At 43.7% G+C, this 22,300-nt stretch overlaps 1 protein-coding gene across 1 annotated transcript in view; it reads left to right on the top strand.

Moving 5' to 3' along the window:
• LOC108578222 (glutamate receptor ionotropic, kainate 2) overlaps window positions 1–22,300 on the top strand; it is a 168,134-nt gene that overhangs the window by 120,840 nt on the left and 24,994 nt on the right. The window contains exons 5-8 of the mRNA XM_017941508.1: window positions 606–659; window positions 3,898–4,062; window positions 6,229–6,381; window positions 21,599–21,802. Of these exons, the coding sequence (XP_017796997.1) occupies window positions 606–659; window positions 3,898–4,062; window positions 6,229–6,381; window positions 21,599–21,802 (576 nt within the window). The remainder of the gene's footprint in view (window positions 1–605; window positions 660–3,897; window positions 4,063–6,228; window positions 6,382–21,598; window positions 21,803–22,300) is intronic.

Genomic DNA, 22,300 nt, shown 5'->3' with positions numbered 1-22,300 from the left:
CGGACGCCTTCCAGAGAGTAGAGTACAGGAGGTTCATCGGACACCTTCCAGAGAGTAGAGTACAGGAGGCTCACCGGACGCTTCTCACAGTAATTGTTATAAATCGTTTTATCCGTTTCGTTAATATTGTAACGGGAGGGTACGGCTGCTTAGGAGAGTACGCTCGAAAGCAAAAGCAACAGCTCGAACACTGCATTGATTTGTTCGAAATTATTTTCTACCAAACATTTAACCTGTATCGACGAAAGATAAATAAACTTTTGTGTGTTTTTCCCAGATACCAAAGAATATCCTTGCATTCCATAAAATCCTACTGCAGGAGTAATTTATGTTAATAACCGCATATTCACGATACGCGATATTCACGACGTCGAAGAAATTTCATATCTGCAAAAATCAATTCCATATTTCCTCCACAAATTACACCGTCGAAGTTCCTCTCGTTGGAAAATTTTAATCCAGATTTAATCGTCAGAAGTTCATATCTACCGTGCAAACGTTAAGACGCGATCAAAGCTCAGCTACCCTCCAACAGCCGCGGAAATTTGCGGGCAGAATCATCGCTAATCACGCGACTAATTCGTGGTTTTCTCTCCCTGTTACAGATACTCCAGCTACAGATGAACGATTACAGATACCACTACATGTTCACCACGTTCGTAAGTATTCCACGCAGAGACCAATTTACTGTGACGGAAATTAGACACGGAGGAACCCTCTCTTTTAAGCCACGCTTTGATACCACCCGCGAAAGTTGGTTAGCCTTGCTCCTTTGACGCACTCGAGCTTTTCAGCCGCACTCGCGTGTTCACCACCGCCGATGGGTCCACTTTGTCGAATAAACGGGCCGCAATTGGACTGCTGGCCAATCTGACATCCTTACGGTGGATTACGATCTACGAGTGAACGAGTATTGGAGGCAGATAGTGTAACAGTTGAATGGGACGTTAGATTCGATCTAGTTCTGCACGATGAAAACACGAGAAAAAATTTGTTCGACGATCGAAATCTAGGTTGTTTATTTTTGGTACAAGTTTGAGTAATTTGAAGTTGAAACATGTCTGAAACGGTGATTTGATCGCTTGCATCTGGTTTTCATGGTAAGCTAGATCGACGATGCTGCAATTAAATATCAATTCGACGTAAAAATTCAGCTCAATGTGACACTCGAGTGTCCGATTATCTCTCGAAGCAGCCGCGCTTCATTTGGAAACTCTGGAAAGTCCACCTTTGCGAATTATTCGGCATGAAATTAGGCGATCTCTGCTATCGACTCTGTCCACTTGTTTCGGAAACAAAATTGATCGAAGCGTTCGCAATTTTTCAACGCGCGCTGCTTGTTAAACGCAGCTAAACTCGTCGTGAAAATCGTGGGAAATTTCTGTCGAATGCAAACCACGTGTATCGCCACTTAAAAATTTTCGAACGTTTATTAAATTGCAAATTCTGGATCGATTTAAAAAAAGTCATTTTTATTACTTCCCACTGTGTCATTAATTCGCCTGGAATTAATTCCATTTCGCTAATTTAATCGAACAAGTGGTTCCACAATTTTAACCGATATTGTAAATAAACAACGTCGCGAAAAGCAGTTGATTGCTTGTCAAATAACTTGTCAAATTTTTAACGAGTGTTTGTAAATACAGAATGTATTACAGAAAGAAAAACGACTGATCAGTTCGAAATAACGGATCTGTACGTTGGACGTCCGTGACTTTACAAATTCGACACATTTCTGAAGCGAAACGACGGACAAGCGAGTCCTTTGGCAGGCATCTGTGGCAATTCAGTGTAAATGGTCGCGTTTATTCGTACGATCGTTCGGCCGTCGCGATTCGAGGAGCACGACAGCACGGTAAATCGTGCGACCGCGTTCCTCGATCGTGCACGAATCGACGCGAATTAACAGGCAGGCATTTGTCTATCAGCGGGTTGCATCGAATGAATTTCCCCCGTGGAATGCCAGCCGTCGGTATAATCTGCTCTAAGGGCTGGTTCGTACATCCTCGCGACGATTAATGGCCGAGTGCCGTTGACGCATGGGATCGTGACTTTTTCGAAAAACAGAATTGCTTTTCCAGACTACAATATGAGCCCATAAAAAAGATCGTCGATATTAAAGTACAGTGTACAGATAAATTTGAGAGCTTTCTCTTTAAAGTAGCACACGTACACTGTCTCTTATTTCGAGATATTCAAGCTTTTGAATTATTGCAATTTTTGGTTCTACCTGATTTCGAGGTACTTCAAATATTTATCTAATCTGGGAAAGTTCGTAGAGCAGCCGATGGAAAGATAGAGGAACGAATATGCAGAAAGGCGATAAAGACAATTCTTGGCAGCGAAAAGTTTTACTTGAACCTACCCGTGGCGCCAGATGTGTGTACTTTTAAAATAAAGAGAAAATAGAAGGAGGAAGAGAACGGGGAATTTTTGGGAAACTCGGCAAGATTGTAACTTTAAGACGAAACGAATGAACGGAGTTAAAGGTGAAATTCTGTTTCACAGTCGCGGATCGTAATTCAAATAACAGGTAATTCAATAAGAGTACTACAGACGAGTTAATGCTTGCTGATACAACGACACCGATAGATAATTATGACATTTATTAGCGGGCAAATGTTGACCGAAACAATCCCGAATGAAACAGACAGAGTGACGCGATCGAGGGCAGCCTGTGACAAAGGGTTGTCTGTCAATTTCACGCGACGATCGATCGCGTCCGCTGTTGTTAATGTTGCGCGTGTCTCGCATAGCGACTCGCTATTACCATCATAATCATCGATCATTGAAATCGTTCCCATGTGTCATCCGTGGGAATATGAAATTTCCACTCGATGAAAGTCAAACATCCGCGATATTTCTCCGGAATGTCCTACATTCCCGTATAATTTTACACGCAAATTTTTCGACCCAAGTGCATTTTGAAAAATCGATCCGACCGAATCTTCCGTTCCATCTACTCGCGCTGCACGCCGCGTCTCGAATTCCCAGGAGAAGCACGATTCTTACCCTTATCGCTCCTCGAAACGCGGAATCTCTTACGAGTTCTCCTCGATTTTCGAGCACGATGTATAAACATAACAGCGAGTTCGGAGATAAATCACTCCGCGGCGGTATGACGACAGGTTCCATCGGCGTTATCGCGATTCGTGGGGAAGAATAACGGTGCGGCGACAGGAAAAGAGAGTCGAAAATCACGCGAAAGGGTGTACAGGGTCAGAGAGGAAGTTCCTTCGAGGCAGAAAGCCGCTTTATCTGTCGGCGGTGGCGTCCCGACGCGGGTCGTCGACCTCGTCCCCGTGCACATTATTTACCTTAACGATGCAACCTCCAGCGATACATCGCTCTGTAATAATTATAAATCATATCTGACTGTGCTGGCTGTGTTTCGAGGAAGCTTAGCTGCTCGAGACGCTCCTCAGAGGGTGTACCTGAAATTCTGTGCAATTGCTCGGCGAGGAATAACATTTTTCCTCAATTTAAACTCCCTACTTTGCAAGCTTCTCTAACAGCGAGAACGATTCTCTCTGACGAAGAAAAGTTACACGTACTTATTCCACGTTTTAAAATAGACTAGTTGGTCTCGCACGCGAATAGTTTGTTGTTTATTTTTCGTGAGATTTTAATTGTTCAAACGCGCGCAATATCGGGGAAATCGAATACCGAACATAGCCGGTGTTTTTATTAAGAGGAGTATTTTTCGCGAATTTATTTCGGCACAAGAGCTACGAGTTTTGTTACATTCCATTCCAACGTAATAAAATGCGTCCCGATCGTGTATCGAGTAACGCTTTATTAAATTCTCCCCCCCCCTTTTTTTCTCTCCCTCTCTTTCTATGTAGAAAGATAACACGTATAAAACGAGGACGAGTCGAGAGAAATATCTGATTTCAGGACATCGAAACGTTCGATCTGGAGGACTTCAAGTACAACAGCGTGAACATGACTGCGTTCCGTCTGGTGGATCTAGAGGAGCCAAAAGTGGCCGAAGTTCTACGACAGATGGAACGCTTCCAGCCGATTGGCTACGCGATCCTCAACAAAACCGGAGTTATCCAGGTTGGTGGAAAGTTCATGTAACTCTGAGGTATTCCCGGCCGCCGGAAGTCGCTGTTATCGAGCAACGTCCCGGAACTGGTCTCGCGTTGCTGCTCCCTTGCCTGTTGAGACGGAAAACGGTTTTCTGCGTTTCCATCGGGTGATCGCGCGCGAACTTCAGACAGGAACTTTTTTCAACTTCGATATTACCGCGTAACCGCACAAAGGAAAATAATTCGAGTAGAAAAGAGAAAAGTAGAAAGTAGGAAACAATTGGAATTGATAGACATCGCTATCGATGAATTTGGAATAAATTTTAGGGATCAGAGAGGTCATAAAAGTTACTCAAGTAATTAACAAACTATTTCTGTCATAATTGTCAATTATTAATTTCTGTATTTTGAAAGAAAAGTTTCTCAAATATTCGTAGAAGTTTATTTAATGGACAATGATTTTTTAATCACCGTAACATTTTAATAAATCATTTTCGTAGTGTCGTATAAATTGTTCTCACCTATTTCACGCGGTATAAATTTAAAAACACCCTGTACAGTAGTTTTCAACGAACACTTTCTCAACTTTGACTTAAAATTTCATTAGAAATAACTAAAAACTTATCCATAGAACCATGCTCATTATATAAAGGAAAGCGTCCGCTTTAAAACATGCTTTGTTTCAAATTGATACGATAATTAGTTCCGGAGATATGAAGCTTCGAAGCGCACCGTGCACCGAGCGCGCGTCACCCTTGAATGGGGGTGAATTCCAGGAAAACGGTGTGACCCACTTCGCTTCCTGGAAATGCGTACGTCTAGAGTAGTAGTAGTGAAAAAACGCTGACTCAGTTGTGCACTGACCAGCGCACACGTGGGGCGCTTAGGGTAGGTCAGTGGCCTCTGAGAGAGAGTGAGAGGTCCGACTGTGCGAGTGAGACGGAGATAGAGAAAGATCAAAAATTACGGTCCGCTTCCAACGACGATATCTCGCGAACGGATAGACGCATTCGCATGAAACAAAAACTGTTTTAAAGGGGAAGATTCAACGCTTCCGCTGATGTGCGATATATTTTTCTGAGACTAAGCGTCGATAAGTTATTCGACGTCGAAGAAACGCTATTTTTAATCAGCTTTAATCGGTATAATTGGAGCTTTATGAGACATAAATTGTGGTAAATTTTCCCGGTAAGTTATCGAAATCAGATTACAAAACGCGACGAAACGAAATCAGACATGCTTGCATTTCAAAGTTGCGCATAATGAGTCTCTTTGGTATGCGAAATTAATACCCCGAATAATTTTGTTAATTGTGTATTAATGAAATTAAAGCTGTCCAACTTTGTGCTTCTCTGTTCTCGATCGAGATTTCTCTCTGCAATTTTCGACTCTGTTAATATTTAAATCGCGTATAATGTCGTGTTTCCATTAATTACACTGTGCTCTGTGTCGTTATTATCGGGAAGGAATATGTTTCGTAAAAAGCTTGTATCGGCGAGGTAAAAAGGAACCAACGAACGATGAAATTGTCAACAGCTGTCGATCCTTAATAGAACGTGATTCGCGATAAACGATTTAATTAAGACAACTCGAAACACGGCCCAGTTTTTTCCCGAGAACCGCGACAATCGCGAATTACCAATTTCGGCTACTCTTCGTGAAACGAAATATTCGGAGCGCGATAGTTATTCGCGAATTAAATACAAGTGTAATTTCTCTCGACGCTGGAACGAAATAACGAGCTACAGAAGTTGACGAACGCAAAGCCGGCGCGTTTGATAAATTTTACAGAACAAACGGAAAATTATCTGGAAGGAGTCGAAGAAGACTTTTAAGATGCGATCGATGACGAAGTAATCGCGTTACCATGAAACTATTAATGATCATAAAAACGACCATTCCAACGGAAGTTTCAACTTTGATTTCATAAAGAACGCTTCGATTCCTACTTTACCGTTCCCTCGAAATCGTTCGACGTTCATTGTTCGGTAAATCATGCGATTATTCACCGCTAGCCGACAATGGATCTCGCCGCAGATTCAATTTCTTCCCGAGCTCGTTCGTAGGTGACTATAGAGACTCGAGGAAACTTACTCTTATAACACCGGTGCCCTTAAAATTCGACGATGCGGTAAGAAAATCGAGGAGCACAGGTTCAATCAGCTTTTCACACGAGGGGAAACGTATGTTTCAGGCAGAACCAGCTTTGGTGTACGACAGCGTGCAGGTTTTCGCGCACGGTTTGGCCGCGTTGGATCGCAGCCACGACCTCAAGCCCGCCAATTTGTCGTGCGAGAAAGAGGAGCCATGGGACGATGGTCTTTCATTGTACAACTACATTAATACCGTACGTACGTTCTATAATTTTTCACTAACGTGGCGGGTCGTTCGTTAAGGGGACCGCAGTGCGCAACAGAAACAACTCTACGCAGAAATCGCGTTAGAAAAGCTGCTGTAATTGATATTAACCGTATAAAATAGAAAAAAATTGAGCAAGATAAAAAATGACTTCACTGTAAGCCTATGAAATAGCGCGAATACCGCAGAACGAAGAATCGATAGAAGCTTCTTTATGGAAAAAATATTCCTCGACAGATTTAAATCTCGTAAAAAATTCAATTCCACTAGAGTTCCTGTATCGATATCGTAGAAATTCTATATGCACGTGAAGATGTGTATTCAGCGTTAACTAAAGAAAACCCCAAGTGTAATGTCTACATTCTCACATTATTCGCCATATTTTCCCTTTCAAATTGAACGTCGATCTTTCTCCTCATCCGCGCCAAGTTCAACTTTGCTCCAATTAACAGATTGAAAAGCACGTTTCGCCTATAATTGAGCGGGTAATTCGCAAAGAGAAGTGTTTCTTGATTTTCCCGCTGCCTCGACCAACTCCACACCGTGGAAATTGAAAACAGAAACGCAAAACATAAAGGCACAAATGCAGAAGTTCGAAAGTTCCTATATCGATTCATCACTCTTCTCATTCACCTCGTCTGTTCGCCGTTCCGTTCATTGAAATTCCCACTCTTGGTTAACCAACTAATTTTCAACAAACCTCTGCCTGCCGAACTTTCCATACAAGTAAACGTACATGTGGTAGAAACGTTTCTGTATAAATGTTACAGCAGCTGTGTCAGCTTCTGCGTGATATATCGAGAATCTGTGAAAGCCTCGACGAAACGAAAACACGAAATCGAGTGAAATTTATTATACGTAGAGGATGTAAAAATTGAACAGATCAAGTAAGTTATTCTTCGAGAAAGCAAACGGTAATTCTTACGATTTGAACGTGATCTTACACACGCATCGTCGTAAACCATTTTTCGCTGGTTTCGCTCAATTCGAAAACGATTCGTTCGTTTACCGTAGTAATAATTTTCGTCCGGCTGGATTCGTCGATCCGCCGTATATCAGAGAGGAAGTCGAAAGGCTGGCTGTCATAGGGGGTGGCCATGGAGTGAAGTATATCGCATAAATTTCAGCGATAGGACGTGACGGTATATCGTGCGGTGCTTTACGAGTGAAGCTCCTTTAACGAACAGCCGACTCCGACCGACAAAGCACGTTACCTAACTATGTCTCTCCCCCTCCATTTCGACCCTTCTGTAACGCTTATCCGTAATTTATGAAGCGATTTTATTTTTTCAAGTCGTGAAATTTTTCACTTCCCTTTTTTCCACCGTCGTAAACGTCGCCAACGATGATTCGACGAGACTTTGAAAGCTCGTAGGCTGTCCTTTTACGAAGCCACCGAACCTCTTCGATCGAAAATGTCGACTCGTCGTTTACGAGCCTCCGCCTGCCGAAAATTTGGGTTAATTAGCGAGGGACGATCGAGTGTTTTCCGTACTTCGTTTAAATTCGTTTATAGCTCGCAGCTGGCTTGCATTAACGCCGGTACTGTCTTCTCATTGGTGTGTTTAATCGGCGAAGAAATTACGGTGTCTCCTGTTTTACTGTGCCGAGTAAACGTGTGAATTGTAGAGAGAAAGAATTACCACTCTCTTTGATCTTTAACTCTTTACGTACGCCGTGCAATTTCTTCGTTTACTTTCCCACTTCGCGAACGGAATATCTCTGTCGTCCGACAGTCACCGGAATGCATTAAACGAAAGGGTTAATAAGTGTGTAGAGAGGTTTGACTGATACACTGCTCGTTACGAAGAAGAATATTCCCCTGGAAAAGTTTGTCACGCGTTCGAATGAAATTTTAAAAATTCATCCAACAGATATATATTCAGAAGGCGGCATCTTCAGCTGGAAGTTCCAAGCGGCGCATTAATTCACACACGTGACACGGCTAAAGCGTCAGCGAAGTTAGCGAAAGCATCGAAACTCGCCAAGTGCTCTCTTCCCTCGTCTTCCCGAATTTCTGTCGGAGGGGTTGGCATAAACACAGCGGCTCCAGACGTGGCTGAAGGAACTCACGGGAAAGTGATTTCGTTATTCCTTTCGTTGAACGAGTGAGAGAGCCAGTCCCAGGCGTCGACGACTGGAAGTGTCTCGAGGGTGGAGGGAGAGAAAGAAGGAGCAGAGAAACTTGTAAGTTTCACAGCGTCGTCGTTCGAACCGGTTATTTTTCGAATCACCCGGTGTACCGAGGTACGCGGGGAATGATTTACGATCCGCTTAGGTCGCGACGGACAAAAGCTCCGAGCCGAGGACCCAGACCCCCCGGTTAACAATTCCATTCCTCTTAATTGCATCGTGCTGCATAAACAAGAAACGAGTCACGGAGCACGTCTGCCTCGGCAACGGAAGAAGAGGCGAGAGAAGTTTACAAACTCTCTCCCCTCGAGCTGCTTCTACCACGGGGCACGAGAGAGAAATGATTCGACGATAGTTAGAGACCTTTTAGTAGGAGCGCAAAAAACGCGCGGCGTATTGGACGAATAAATATCCGAACCGTTGCTCGCACTCGAGCGATACGTCACTGGAAGAAACCGAGGATGTATCCGCCTCTTGTTTACCGATTCCACGCTGGACTCGCGGTGTTTACCGTATTCCGGCTCGAGAGGACGTGAAACTTGGGGAGTAAGATCGATGTGGATGTTTGGACGAGATTTTTCATACGTGAGAAAAGATAGGACGGCTGTTTCTTACGAGGAAATCTGAGTGTTTCGAATTGCTTTTCACGGTGGTCTGGAATATTAGTGCATCCTTTGGGATCGTGGGTTTAAGTATTTAAACAATTTTTCTAATAAAAGTAATATTCAACAGTGAAGCATGCGATTGAAAAGGAGAAAGTTGGAGAAATTTATTGCAAAAATTCCGATTTTTATGACACTAGGTTAAATCCACTTGCAATTTTTGGACAGAAATGTCTTATTCTGATTAACGTAATACGAGCGTCGGACTATTTTTAAATCATCATCACTGGCAACTAACACAGCATCGATATTCGGAATAACGGTTCGAATAACACGGGTAGAGGAAAAAAAATATTCGACACCCTGGATCTATCTATCTCGAGCAAACATCGGGCGTGTCGATGAGAAAGATTGCGCGATAAAAATGTATACAATACATATATTCCCGGTTGTTTGCCAGCGGCGTGACAATGAAAAACAAACGGAAGTGGACATTCGCAAATAAAAGTCGAAACCCGATTTCGATTAAATCCCCGGCGCAGTACGTGATATGAGAAGCGTTTGTTGAGCAAAGTCAATGAAATGTTTGATATACAGGAAGGGCGCCGCTTAAACGTATCGCAGACGCGATAAAATATTTGATGTGCAGGTAACGTGGCGCGTGACTCTTGCTAAATTGAATGGAACACACCGCCCGCGACATTTATCTGGATGAACGAACCTATAACTTACGACGTGGGGCTTTTCGAGCCGGGGGAGGGGGACCTAATTCAGATCGAGGGTGCCTCTAAACGCTGGTACGGAAGAAATATCCTCCGACATTCTGTGAAATCTATTCACTCCGGCGTGTAACAAACGAGTTCGCGTGAAATAAAAGATCGAGCAGTGAAAATTTATAATCTACGTAGAAAAATACAAATGAAACTAAAAATTCGAAATAATATCTCGCACAGGGTAGATTATTCCATAATTTCGACTTATCCTGGCAGGAAGAATCATCTTGTCCTCGCTTCCACCGCGATTTCCACCCGCGACAGAGAGGAAACAAACAGCTGCACACTCTAGCTGTCCAAATGAAACGAACGAACCTCATCGCAAAACCACGTTCCCCAAAAACCTGCAGTTTCGTCGGAACAAGAAAGCTCGTCGTAATCGAGGTTCGCAGATATAATCATCGACGATACAACCTTCCACGCCGATACCGTCGAAGTAGCATAGGTACAAGAGGGAACGGATGGCTAATGCAAGTGCTGTGTTACAGTCGGAGCCGCGAGACTCGGCAGATTTGGTTGGCGGGAAATCAGCGGAAAAAATGTAGCAGCCCGAGGGGTACAAGGGAAGGAAATCGCGGATGTCCGGATAAATGGGTGGAAATAGTAGTCCTCGAGGTTGAAGCAGCCAGATTGGTAGGCGTCCAACGATAAGCCGCAAACGTGCGCTGAGAGGCGAAGCAACGTTGACACATGAATAATTGAACAGCGTATTTAGCAAATAGCTACGTAGAATGGACCCTTTCCGTCCCTTGTGTCTTCTGCACGTCTTTCCCTCGACAGCTATCCCTTGCCATTGTATACATATATTTCCCTCCCCTTTTCTTATCCGAGCCATATCGAGACACCGGTGTCCCTCGAATTTCTTCTTATTCCCTCCACTTCTCTCTCTCGATCTCCGAGATTTTCCCTGCGATATTTTTCTCCAAGGTTCAATTGCTTTTACGAAATGTATGTTTTATGAAATGCGAAAATTGGTCGATCCGGCGAGTGGCGTGACACACGGGCACGAATGAAAAATAGAATTGTCAAATCAGGGATCAGCGGGATCGAGGACACAGAAGGATGTCATTTTTTCCGGACGGTTTTCATCGGGACTGTTCTTCATACGGCCGGATATAATTCTCTGTTTGTGACAAATAGACGGATTTCGCGCGATTTAAACGACCGTATTTATCGACGATTGGAGGAGGGGAAAAAAACACTCTGACGGAATTAATTGACGCGTTTCCCTGAACCAGGTAATGTTTTCCAAATATAAATACCAGGATAAAAAAAGAATAACTGAAAATAAAATAAAATAACATCAAGCATCGAATCGAGCTTTTCCACGAATATCTTCCGCTCTGTTTGCCCCTCTATACACGACCAATTTCTTTCTCGAATTTCCGCTGCTCCTTTGACCAACTTTCCTCCGCAACAAACCACCCTTGCGTCGTTATATTTCTCCTCAAATCTGACTCACTCTCTCTCTCTATCTTGTGCGAGCTTCTCCTTGCTCCGTCCTCTAATGCGTCTTTCCACGGTCCATTTCCTGCGACCCGTTCGATACGTTCCATTTTCCGTTCGCATCTTTCCACGCTTAACTTCCTCCACGAACTGTCCTCTCTCGCTACGACACGGCCAACACGTGCCACAGCTCGTAAGGGCCTCTGCTCACGTTCACCTTGGGTTTATTAAGTGAATATTGCGTCGGAGTTTGCGACGAGTTCGAGTGGCACGACGCTACGTAGTCTCGTGGAACTTCTGGCAGCGAGGGGAACAGCTCGAAATGCACCGGGCAGCTTCGAATTACCGACAGACTTCATCTACGATGCTTCAACACCCTACGCGAAATATGTTTCGGTTGGGAAACGTTTTGCACAAACAGTTGCTTCCTATAGGTTCAGATTCAATGGAGAGGGTGAACGTTACTGTTTCTCCTATTGTTGCATTAAACGCGATCGCGGGACGATGGAATGATTTCGTTTGTGGAATAAGAACTATCGGAGTGTGCTTAATGGAGCGTAGCGATAATAGGGAATTGACGATGAAACTGTTACTACTGACTTGGAAGAGGGTGGAAATTGTAGAAATTTTTATCTGTCGAATTTAAGGGTAATATTGTTCTCTGATCGAATGATGCTTCAGAGAGACAGAAGAAGTGTGCAAATTTCTCTTGTTTCCAAAGGTAGAATCATACGTTTGTTCACTGCACAGCAGAATTTTCATTTATTTTGAAAAGAGGAAATGTTGGAAGAGAATTTCAAGTTTGTGTTATAGAGAGGGTTGTGATAAATAGTGGCGCGGTACCTACACGTGGCGCATGATTCATCGATGGAATCACAGAGCGGATGACGTTCGTTTTGCGACCGCGTATCGATTAATGAACTGCGCCGCACATATTCCGCGTAAATTAAACAGTTTCCTTGATAAATGAACGGGAAATTTAGTGCGCGGACGCGCAGGAATAACCGGCGTTTAACGGAACGCATGTTCGAAAGCGGGGGGATAAGTTGATTGTACCCATAGTTGCTCGATAAATAAGGCCATCATTGACGTTTAATCGTTCAATATTATTTGTTTTTCGCCACGCCTGATAAATGTTTGCACCCCTCCCCCTGTTCCACGGTATCGTTCCACGTGACTGGAATAATTTTTGCACCAGCAACACCCGCAGAAGTATTTATTTATCGTTGTTTAATCATGAATTTAATGAAAATTCATAAACGTCCGAAGGAAGGAAGGATCGCGTTGAAAAGTGGGAATAAACGATCTCACGTACGATGGTAAATCGAATTCATCGGAATATTCGATCGCTATCTGAACTTTGTCGCCCTTTTTTTCGTTAATCAAATTGGAAGATAGAACGACGTGGCCATTTTTGCAAGCGGTTGTATCTGTTAAGCGACCTGGGGCTCGATGTGTTTGTACACGTTCGACGAAATGGAAATTGGCAGATGTCGCGGAACGGAGACAGGAAGTGAGAGGACGTCGGAAAAAATGTTCAAACGTTCCGGATCGGAAGGAAGAACGTCGCAAGAACTTAGGAGACGGCACAATGGTGGTTTTCTGCGCATTATCCAGCAGCCTCTTTCTCTCACTCTCTGCCTCTTATTCGTCTTCGCGACCATTATAAAGTTTCTCCTTTCCCAAGCACGGACGGAAAAGAAAATTGGACGCGAGTTTTGGGGAAAGTTCTTTTGTGTTTGGGGAATGATCGAGGACTTCTCGAAATACGGAGGCGCGACAATTTCTGGAAATTGGACTTTTCGCGAAAAGTTGCGCGGTCGATCCTCGCGAGATTTAATTTCTCACGTTGAATTTCAGAGGTGACGTCGTCCAAACAAAATTTCGTCAAAATTGACAAAGTCTCGGTTACGTGATGTTCTTTTTGAGAATTTTGTAAAGGATTCTCCTTCAATTTTTCTTGAAACAACAGAAGATACACACAAAAATTGTTCATGTTTTTGAAACACTTCACTTGTTTTCAAGTGAACCAGGTATATTTCACTTCTGGTTCACGTGAATTCTGTATCTGCCGGTCGACTGTGCGTGTCGGAAAAATTTCGTTGATCGGTGAAAGAGGAAAAATTGCTCCGAGCAAAGGATAAAAACGATTCGTTCCCGCCGACAAGCTGAACGTTTCGAAATCTCGGTAAACAAGTTCGAAACAAAAGGTGGTCCACGTGAAATAAACAAGCCGGGACGGCTTTTCGGATCCGCGTCACTGGAAAATGCTGTACGTTTCGTCCGTGACACGGCGGCGCGGAAAATCGTCGGGTACAGACATTACGAGCGGCGTCAGACCCAAAGTACGAGTTTACAGAACGTAATCCGTTGTAAGTTTCACAGCGTCGTCGTTCGAACCGGTTATTTTTCGAATCACCCGGTGTACCGAGGTACGCGGGGAATGATTTACGATCCGCTTAGGTCGCGACGGACAAAAGCTCCGAGCCGAGGACCCAGACCCCCCGGTTAACAATTCCATTCCTCTTAATTGCATCGTGCTGCATAAACAAGAAACGAGTCACGGAGCACGTCTGCCTCGGCAACGGAAGAAGAGGCGAGAGAAGTTTACAAACTCTCTCCCCTCGAGCTGCTTCTACCACGGGGCACGAGAGAGAAATGATTCGACGATAGTTAGAGACCTTTTAGTAGGAGCGCAAAAAACGCGCGGCGTATTGGACGAATAAATATCCGAACCGTTGCTCGCACTCGAGCGATACGTCACTGGAAGAAACCGAGGATGTATCCGCCTCTTGTTTACCGATTCCACGCTGGACTCGCGGTGTTTACCGTATTCCGGCTCGAGAGGACGTGAAACTTGGGGAGTAAGATCGATGTGGATGTTTGGACGAGATTTTTCATACGTGAGAAAAGATAGGACGGCTGTTTCTTACGAGGAAATCTGAGTGTTTCGAATTGCTTTTCACGGTGGTCTGGAATATTAGTGCATCCTTTGGGATCGTGGGTTTAAGTATTTAAACAATTTTTCTAATAAAAGTAATATTCAACAGTGAAGCATGCGATTGAAAAGGAGAAAGTTGGAGAAATTTATTGCAAAAATTCCGATTTTTATGACACTAGGTTAAATCCACTTGCAATTTTTGGACAGAAATGTCTTATTCTGATTAACGTAATACGAGCGTCGGACTATTTTTAAATCATCATCACTGGCAACTAACACAGCATCGATATTCGGAATAACGGTTCGAATAACACGGGTAGAGAAAAAAAAATATTCGACACCCTGGATCTATCTATCTCGAGCAAACATCGGGCGTGTCGATGAGAAAGATTGCGCGATAAAAATGTATACAATACATATATTCCCGGTTGTTTGCCAGCGGCGTGACAATGAAAAACAAACGGAAGTGGACATTCGCAAATAAAAGTCGAAACCCGATTTCGATTAAATCCCCGGCGCAGTACGTGATATGAGAAGCGTTTGTTGAGCAAAGTCAATGAAATGTTTGATATACAGGAAGGGCGCCGCTTAAACGTATCGCAGACGCGATAAAATATTTGATGTGCAGGTAACGTGGCGCGTGACTCTTGCTAAATTGAATGGAACACACCGCCCGCGACATTTATCTGGATGAACGAACCTATAACTTACGACGTGGGGCTTTTCGAGCCGGGGGAGGGGGACCTAATTCAGATCGAGGGTGCCTCTAAACGCTGGTACGGAAGAAATATCCTCCGACATTCTGTGAAATCTATTCACTCCGGCGTGTAACAAACGAGTTCGCGTGAAATAAAAGATCGAGCAGTGAAAATTTATAATCTACGTAGAAAAATACAAATGAAACTAAAAATTCGAAATAATATCTCGCACAGGGTAGATTATTCCATAATTTCGACTTATCCTGGCAGGAAGAATCATCTTGTCCTCGCTTCCACCGCGATTTCCACCCGCGACAGAGAGGAAACAAACAGCTGCACACTCTAGCTGTCCAAATGAAACGAACGAACCTCATCGCAAAACCACGTTCCCCAAAAACCTGCAGTTTCGTCGGAACAAGAAAGCTCGTCGTAATCGAGGTTCGCAGATATAATCATCGACGATACAACCTTCCACGCCGATACCGTCGAAGTAGCATAGGTACAAGAGGGAACGGATGGCTAATGCAAGTGCTGTGTTACAGTCGGAGCCGCGAGACTCGGCAGATTTGGTTGGCGGGAAATCAGCGGAAAAAATGTAGCAGCCCGAGGGGTACAAGGGAAGGAAATCGCGGATGTCCGGATAAATGGGTGGAAATAGTAGTCCTCGAGGTTGAAGCAGCCAGATTGGTAGGCGTCCAACGATAAGCCGCAAACGTGCGCTGAGAGGCGAAGCAACGTTGACACATGAATAATTGAACAGCGTATTTAGCAAATAGCTACGTAGAATGGACCCTTTCCGTCCCTTGTGTCTTCTGCACGTCTTTCCCTCGACAGCTATCCCTTGCCATTGTATACATATATTTCCCTCCCCTTTTCTTATCCGAGCCATATCGAGACACCGGTGTCCCTCGAATTTCTTCTTATTCCCTCCACTTCTCTCTCTCGATCTCCGAGATTTTCCCTGCGATATTTTTCTCCAAGGTTCAATTGCTTTTACGAAATGTATGTTTTATGAAATGCGAAAATTGGTCGATCCGGCGAGTGGCGTGACACACGGGCACGAATGAAAAATAGAATTGTCAAATCAGGGATCAGCGGGATCGAGGACACAGAAGGATGTCATTTTTTCCGGACGGTTTTCATCGGGACTGTTCTTCATACGGCCGGATATAATTCTCTGTTTGTGACAAATAGACGGATTTCGCGCGATTTAAACGACCGTATTTATCGACGATTGGAGGAGGGGAAAAAAACACTCTGACGGAATTAATTGACGCGTTTCCCTGAACCAGGTAATGTTTTCCAAATATAAATACCAGGATAAAAAAAGAATAACTGAAAATAAAATAAAATAACATCAAGCATCGAATCGAGCTTTTCCACGAATATCTTCCGCTCTGTTTGCCCCTCTATACACGACCAATTTCTTTCTCGAATTTCCGCTGCTCCTTTGACCAACTTTCCTCCGCAACAAACCACCCTTGCGTCGTTATATTTCTCCTCAAATCTGACTCACTCTCTCTCTCTATCTTGTGCGAGCTTCTCCTTGCTCCGTCCTCTAATGCGTCTTTCCACGGTCCATTTCCTGCGACCCGTTCGATACGTTCCATTTTCCGTTCGCATCTTTCCACGCTTAACTTCCTCCACGAACTGTCCTCTCTCGCTACGACACGGCCAACACGTGCCACAGCTCGTAAGGGCCTCTGCTCACGTTCACCTTGGGTTTATTAAGTGAATATTGCGTCGGAGTTTGCGACGAGTTCGAGTGGCACGACGCTACGTAGTCTCGTGGAACTTCTGGCAGCGAGGGGAACAGCTCGAAATGCACCGGGCAGCTTCGAATTACCGACAGACTTCATCTACGATGCTTCAACACCCTACGCGAAATATGTTTCGGTTGGGAAACGTTTTGCACAAACAGTTGCTTCCTATAGGTTCAGATTCAATGGAGAGGGTGAACGTTACTGTTTCTCCTATTGTTGCATTAAACGCGATCGCGGGACGATGGAATGATTTCGTTTGTGGAATAAGAACTATCGGAGTGTGCTTAATGGAGCGTAGCGATAATAGGGAATTGACGATGAAACTGTTACTACTGACTTGGAAGAGGGTGGAAATTGTAGAAATTTTTATCTGTCGAATTTAAGGGTAATATTGTTCTCTGATCGAATGATGCTTCAGAGAGACAGAAGAAGTGTGCAAATTTCTCTTGTTTCCAAAGGTAGAATCATACGTTTGTTCACTGCACAGCAGAATTTTCATTTATTTTGAAAAGAGGAAATGTTGGAAGAGAATTTCAAGTTTGTGTTATAGAGAGGGTTGTGATAAATAGTGGCGCGGTACCTACACGTGGCGCATGATTCATCGATGGAATCACAGAGCGGATGACGTTCGTTTTGCGACCGCGTATCGATTAATGAACTGCGCCGCACATATTCCGCGTAAATTAAACAGTTTCCTTGATAAATGAACGGGAAATTTAGTGCGCGGACGCGCAGGAATAACCGGCGTTTAACGGAACGCATGTTCGAAAGCGGGGGGATAAGTTGATTGTACCCATAGTTGCTCGATAAATAAGGCCATCATTGACGTTTAATCGTTCAATATTATTTGTTTTTCGCCACGCCTGATAAATGTTTGCACCCCTCCCCCTGTTCCACGGTATCGTTCCACGTGACTGGAATAATTTTTGCACCAGCAACACCCGCAGAAGTATTTATTTATCGTTGTTTAATCATGAATTTAATGAAAATTCATAAACGTCCGAAGGAAGGAAGGATCGCGTTGAAAAGTGGGAATAAACGATCTCACGTACGATGGTAAATCGAATTCATCGGAATATTCGATCGCTATCTGAACTTTGTCGCCCTTTTTTTCGTTAATCAAATTGGAAGATAGAACGACGTGGCCATTTTTGCAAGCGGTTGTATCTGTTAAGCGACCTGGGGCTCGATGTGTTTGTACACGTTCGACGAAATGGAAATTGGCAGATGTCGCGGAACGGAGACAGGAAGTGAGAGGACGTCGGAAAAAATGTTCAAACGTTCCGGATCGGAAAGAAGAACGTCGCAAGAACTTAGGAGACGGCACAATGGTGGTTTTCTGCGCATTATCCAGCAGCCTCTTTCTCTCACTCTCTGCCTCTTATTCGTCTTCGCGACCATTATAAAGTTTCTCCTTTCCCAAGCACGGACGGAAAAGAAAATTGGACGCGAGTTTTGGGGAAAGTTCTTTTGTGTTTGGGGAATGATCGAGGACTTCTCGAAATACGGAGGCGCGACAATTTCTGGAAATTGGACTTTTCGCGAAAAGTTGCGCGGTCGATCCTCGCGAGATTTAATTTCTCACGTTGAATTTCAGAGGTGACGTCGTCCAAACAAAATTTCGTCAAAATTGACAAAGTCTCGGTTACGTGATGTTCTTTTTGAGAATTTTGTAAAGGATTCTCCTTCAATTTTTCTTGAAACAACAGAAGATACACACAAAAATTGTTCATGTTTTTGAAACACTTCACTTGTTTTCAAGTGAACCAGGTATATTTCACTTCTGGTTCACGTGAATTCTGTATCTGCCGGTCGACTGTGCGTGTCGGAAAAATTTCGTTGATCGGTGAAAGAGGAAAAATTGCTCCGAGCAAAGGATAAAAACGATTCGTTCCCGCCGACAAGCTGAACGTTTCGAAATCTCGGTAAACAAGTTCGAAACAAAAGGTGGTCCACGTGAAATAAACAAGCCGGGACGGCTTTTCGGATCCGCGTCACTGGAAAATGCTGTACGTTTCGTTCGTGACACGGCGGCGCGGAAAATCGTCGGGTACAGACATTACGAGCGGCGTCATACCCAAAGTACGAGTTTACAGAACGTAATCCATCGTGCTCACAATTACCGGCTCGTGGAAATTTCGGAAATGCCGGATCACCGTGATTCGACGTTAACGAAGAGAACGCGATACCGTTCGGAGCTCTTCTTACGATTATTCTTAAATTGGAATTGACATTTCACACAATTCTACAGTGGTCTGAGCAACCCTAAAAAAAAATAAATCATAACTATGCACGAAAAAATGGAACATTCGAACGATATCTTAAAATTTTTATAATTTCATCAGGCATAATCTCAAAAGAAAATTTTTGCGATTAGGTAATTGTTGATAGCCTCGACTTAGAGTTCGATTCACCAAAAGCACCGAGAGTTGAATATGAAATGAGTCATTAAGTCGTATACTATATGGAGGCAATATGCCTGAGAAAAGAGATATATATTCTACTTGCAACGCTAAAAGCAGAAGATTGCTCCTGATTGCGGTCGTTTCCACTTGTCCCTAGTTATTTCTACTTACGCCTGTTGGTTTTAGAGAGGGAACGAACGTCGGGATTTTAAGAACAGAGCAAATATTTGCGCACCCTGGATGAATGGAGGGCAAAGTAGATACGGTCGGCCAATGGTCAGACGTCGGACAAGTCGAAGAATTTCCAAAAAGACATTTGCGCGGAAAAGTGGCTCGAAATCGCGTTTCACTAGTGACAGATCCTCGAGAGAACGGTATTGCTTCACGAGTGCTCGCCACTCTTTGCACTCACTCGATTTGCCCCCTAAGTAAACACGCCAGCGTAGCTAACTGCGCTTGGTAGGACTCGAAAAAAGTTTCCACCGATGGCACAGCCTCGTTGGTTTCTTTTGCTATACACGACATAGCGTCGCACCGTGTTCCATATTCCTTTTTATTTCATTTCCAATATTTCAAACAAAATCTGAATTACTTAAGTGCGGTCAGTCAAATTGAGACTCTTCGAATTTAAATTGAAATCGAATTTAAATTGAAATTTAAACAACGCGACATTAGGATCGAAGCAAGGGACAAGGGTAATATATCGATCGTTTGCAGATCGGTATACAATAGCCATGTTGGGACCATAATTGACTGTACAAACAGATTATCTCGTATACGTCAAACTGTAGACACAAATGATACATCTGTGCAATCCAAACGGCGCTCGAATACCGTGAGAATGACCGCGTTGAAATCTGTCCAAAGCAAATGCAAAAAATTCCTGAGGTTTCACCTCATAAATCACAGCCCGTCGCTCCCACTTATCTCTCATGTATCGCAGATCCGAGAGAAACTTTCCATGACAAAACATGCGTATCAAAGAACACGATACGACGAAAATTCACCGAGGATTTATTCAAGTCGCTATTGTACGCATTCCAAGAGAAAGATCGCAAAAGCGTCAGAACGAGCAAAACAGCGAGAAGATTCGCGTATCCAGGACACACGGCCGAATCACCACGCTGAATTTTACATAAGCGAGGGCGTAGACACGAGGGCAATTAACGAACTACCGCGTGCATGTGTGGTTTCTGAGAATACTATGCTTGTTGTACTCGGTCAATTCCTCTCTCCACAACGAACTCAATAGTCTCATATTTGTGACCGAAAATTCTCCGGTGATTAGGACAAAACAAAAAAAAAAAAAGCGGCAGTCGTCGAGGAAAGGATTAAAATTCATGAAATTACACCCTTAGAGTGACAACGAAAAATACTCCGTGGGGGGGAATAGAGAGATTTAATTGCCATTGTCTAGCAGGGAGAATCTCGAAAACGATGGCTCGTCGAAACGACACGGGAATTGGGTTACGCTGTTTGCTGGCAGGCAACGCGAGCTAGATAAAAACACCAGCCGGAAGATATAATGGGTCAGACATTCGGTCTGCGGGACGATGTTCCGTGAGAGAAATGCATCGTAAATTTAAGCAGGCCATCCTGGTTTCCCAGGTGGCAATTAACGAACAGAGGATTTTCTACGTTTCTTTCCAGAATCACTGTACGCTTTTCACGACGATCGTTTCGTATGTATGCATGTGAAATAACGGATCTAGGCTGAGAACACACGTTTCGACGGCGACTGTCGATAATTTGGTGGAACATTGAACAGCGATGGGGCCTCGTTATCGTGTAATTATGCGTTGGAGAATTGGCGCGGTCGAGTCCCGCGATCCAACGATTAATTGCACCGTGTGACGGTCGATCGCGCGACAGAAGTGGCTTAACTGGCCATTATTGCGGAGATATTCGCCTGTTCGAGTAGATTGCGGACAGCTCTGACGAAGATAGGCCGTTTGTTTGCGGAATAAGTCTCGGTAAAATACGCGTGCTTGTATTTGCCAGGAATAATAATTGTTTTGGGAATGTTGGGCGTGTTAGTTTTAGAAAAACACGGTTTTTATGTTTCCACTTGGGCTACGTTGTTTTTTCTACTCCTCCTTTATTTTTTGAACAAACTGCAGTGTGAATCTGTCGGTGAGGAGATAACGAAGTGTAATAACGTGGTAAAATGAAAGGTACAGCGTCCGACATAAGTATTGAAATATAAAAAAATATTATATTTTACTGATAGAATTTTATTAATATGTAAAGAGTTATTACCAAAAATTATATGACTTTGGTACAAAGAAAAATTAGTATTCTCCATAGTTTGTATAATTTGCTTCGAAACTGAATACCTGTGTAATTTCTAATTTGCATAATTTCGTAGGTAAGGTGGCGATAAGAGTGCAGATCGAGAAATTCTTTTCGCCTGGAATTTAGGGTTACGAACACTTCTGTTCGCAGGCAGGCCTACACGGCCTAACCGGACATATCGAGTTCAACGAAGGGAAGCGGAACAACTTCAAATTAGACCTGCTGAAGCTGAAGAAAGAGGAGCTGGTGAAGGTGGGCGAGTGGAAACCTGGTTCTGGCGTGAACGTGACTGACGTGGGCGCTTTTTACGAGACCAGCGCCACTAATATCACTCTGGTCGTTATGACGCGAGAGGTAATTACCTGAACTCTGTCCCCAGAGTCGAATTATGTTCCTACGGGAAACATTAACCCGTGCAATTTCTCCAAAAATTCACCATCCGAAGAAAACAAGTACAACGTCACACTTATTGCTCGTATAATTTCATTCCTCCAATAATAATTCACCTAATGCAGCACGTTTCCTTTAATTACAAATGTCGCTTCTATTTAACCTTCGATTACGCGTGTACTCGCTGAACTCGTCCAGAAAGTGCCCATCTGTTCGAAAGAAACTAATTTCACTCGGTTCCTCCGTCAAAAGGAAACCGCCGTCGCCGAGATACGACGTTCCACCTTCTCCATTTTCCAAGATGAAAGGCTCGCGAGAGAACAGAGATTGAGAAACAGAGAGAGGGAGTAGAGTTAGAAGCTTCCATCAGAATCGTTCCGTATTAGAGCATCCAATGACACTGCCTAGCTTGCTGTATGTTTCACAGTATCGATGTCGTCCTTACCGTTGAATAAAAATTCC

Source organism: Habropoda laboriosa, unplaced genomic scaffold, assembly GCF_001263275.1.
Source record: "Habropoda laboriosa isolate 0110345459 unplaced genomic scaffold, ASM126327v1 scaffold5, whole genome shotgun sequence".
Lineage (NCBI taxonomy): Eukaryota > Metazoa > Arthropoda > Insecta > Hymenoptera > Apidae > Habropoda > Habropoda laboriosa.
The sequence above is the reverse complement of the archived record's forward strand: the minus strand, read 5'-3'. Positions and strand labels throughout refer to the sequence as shown.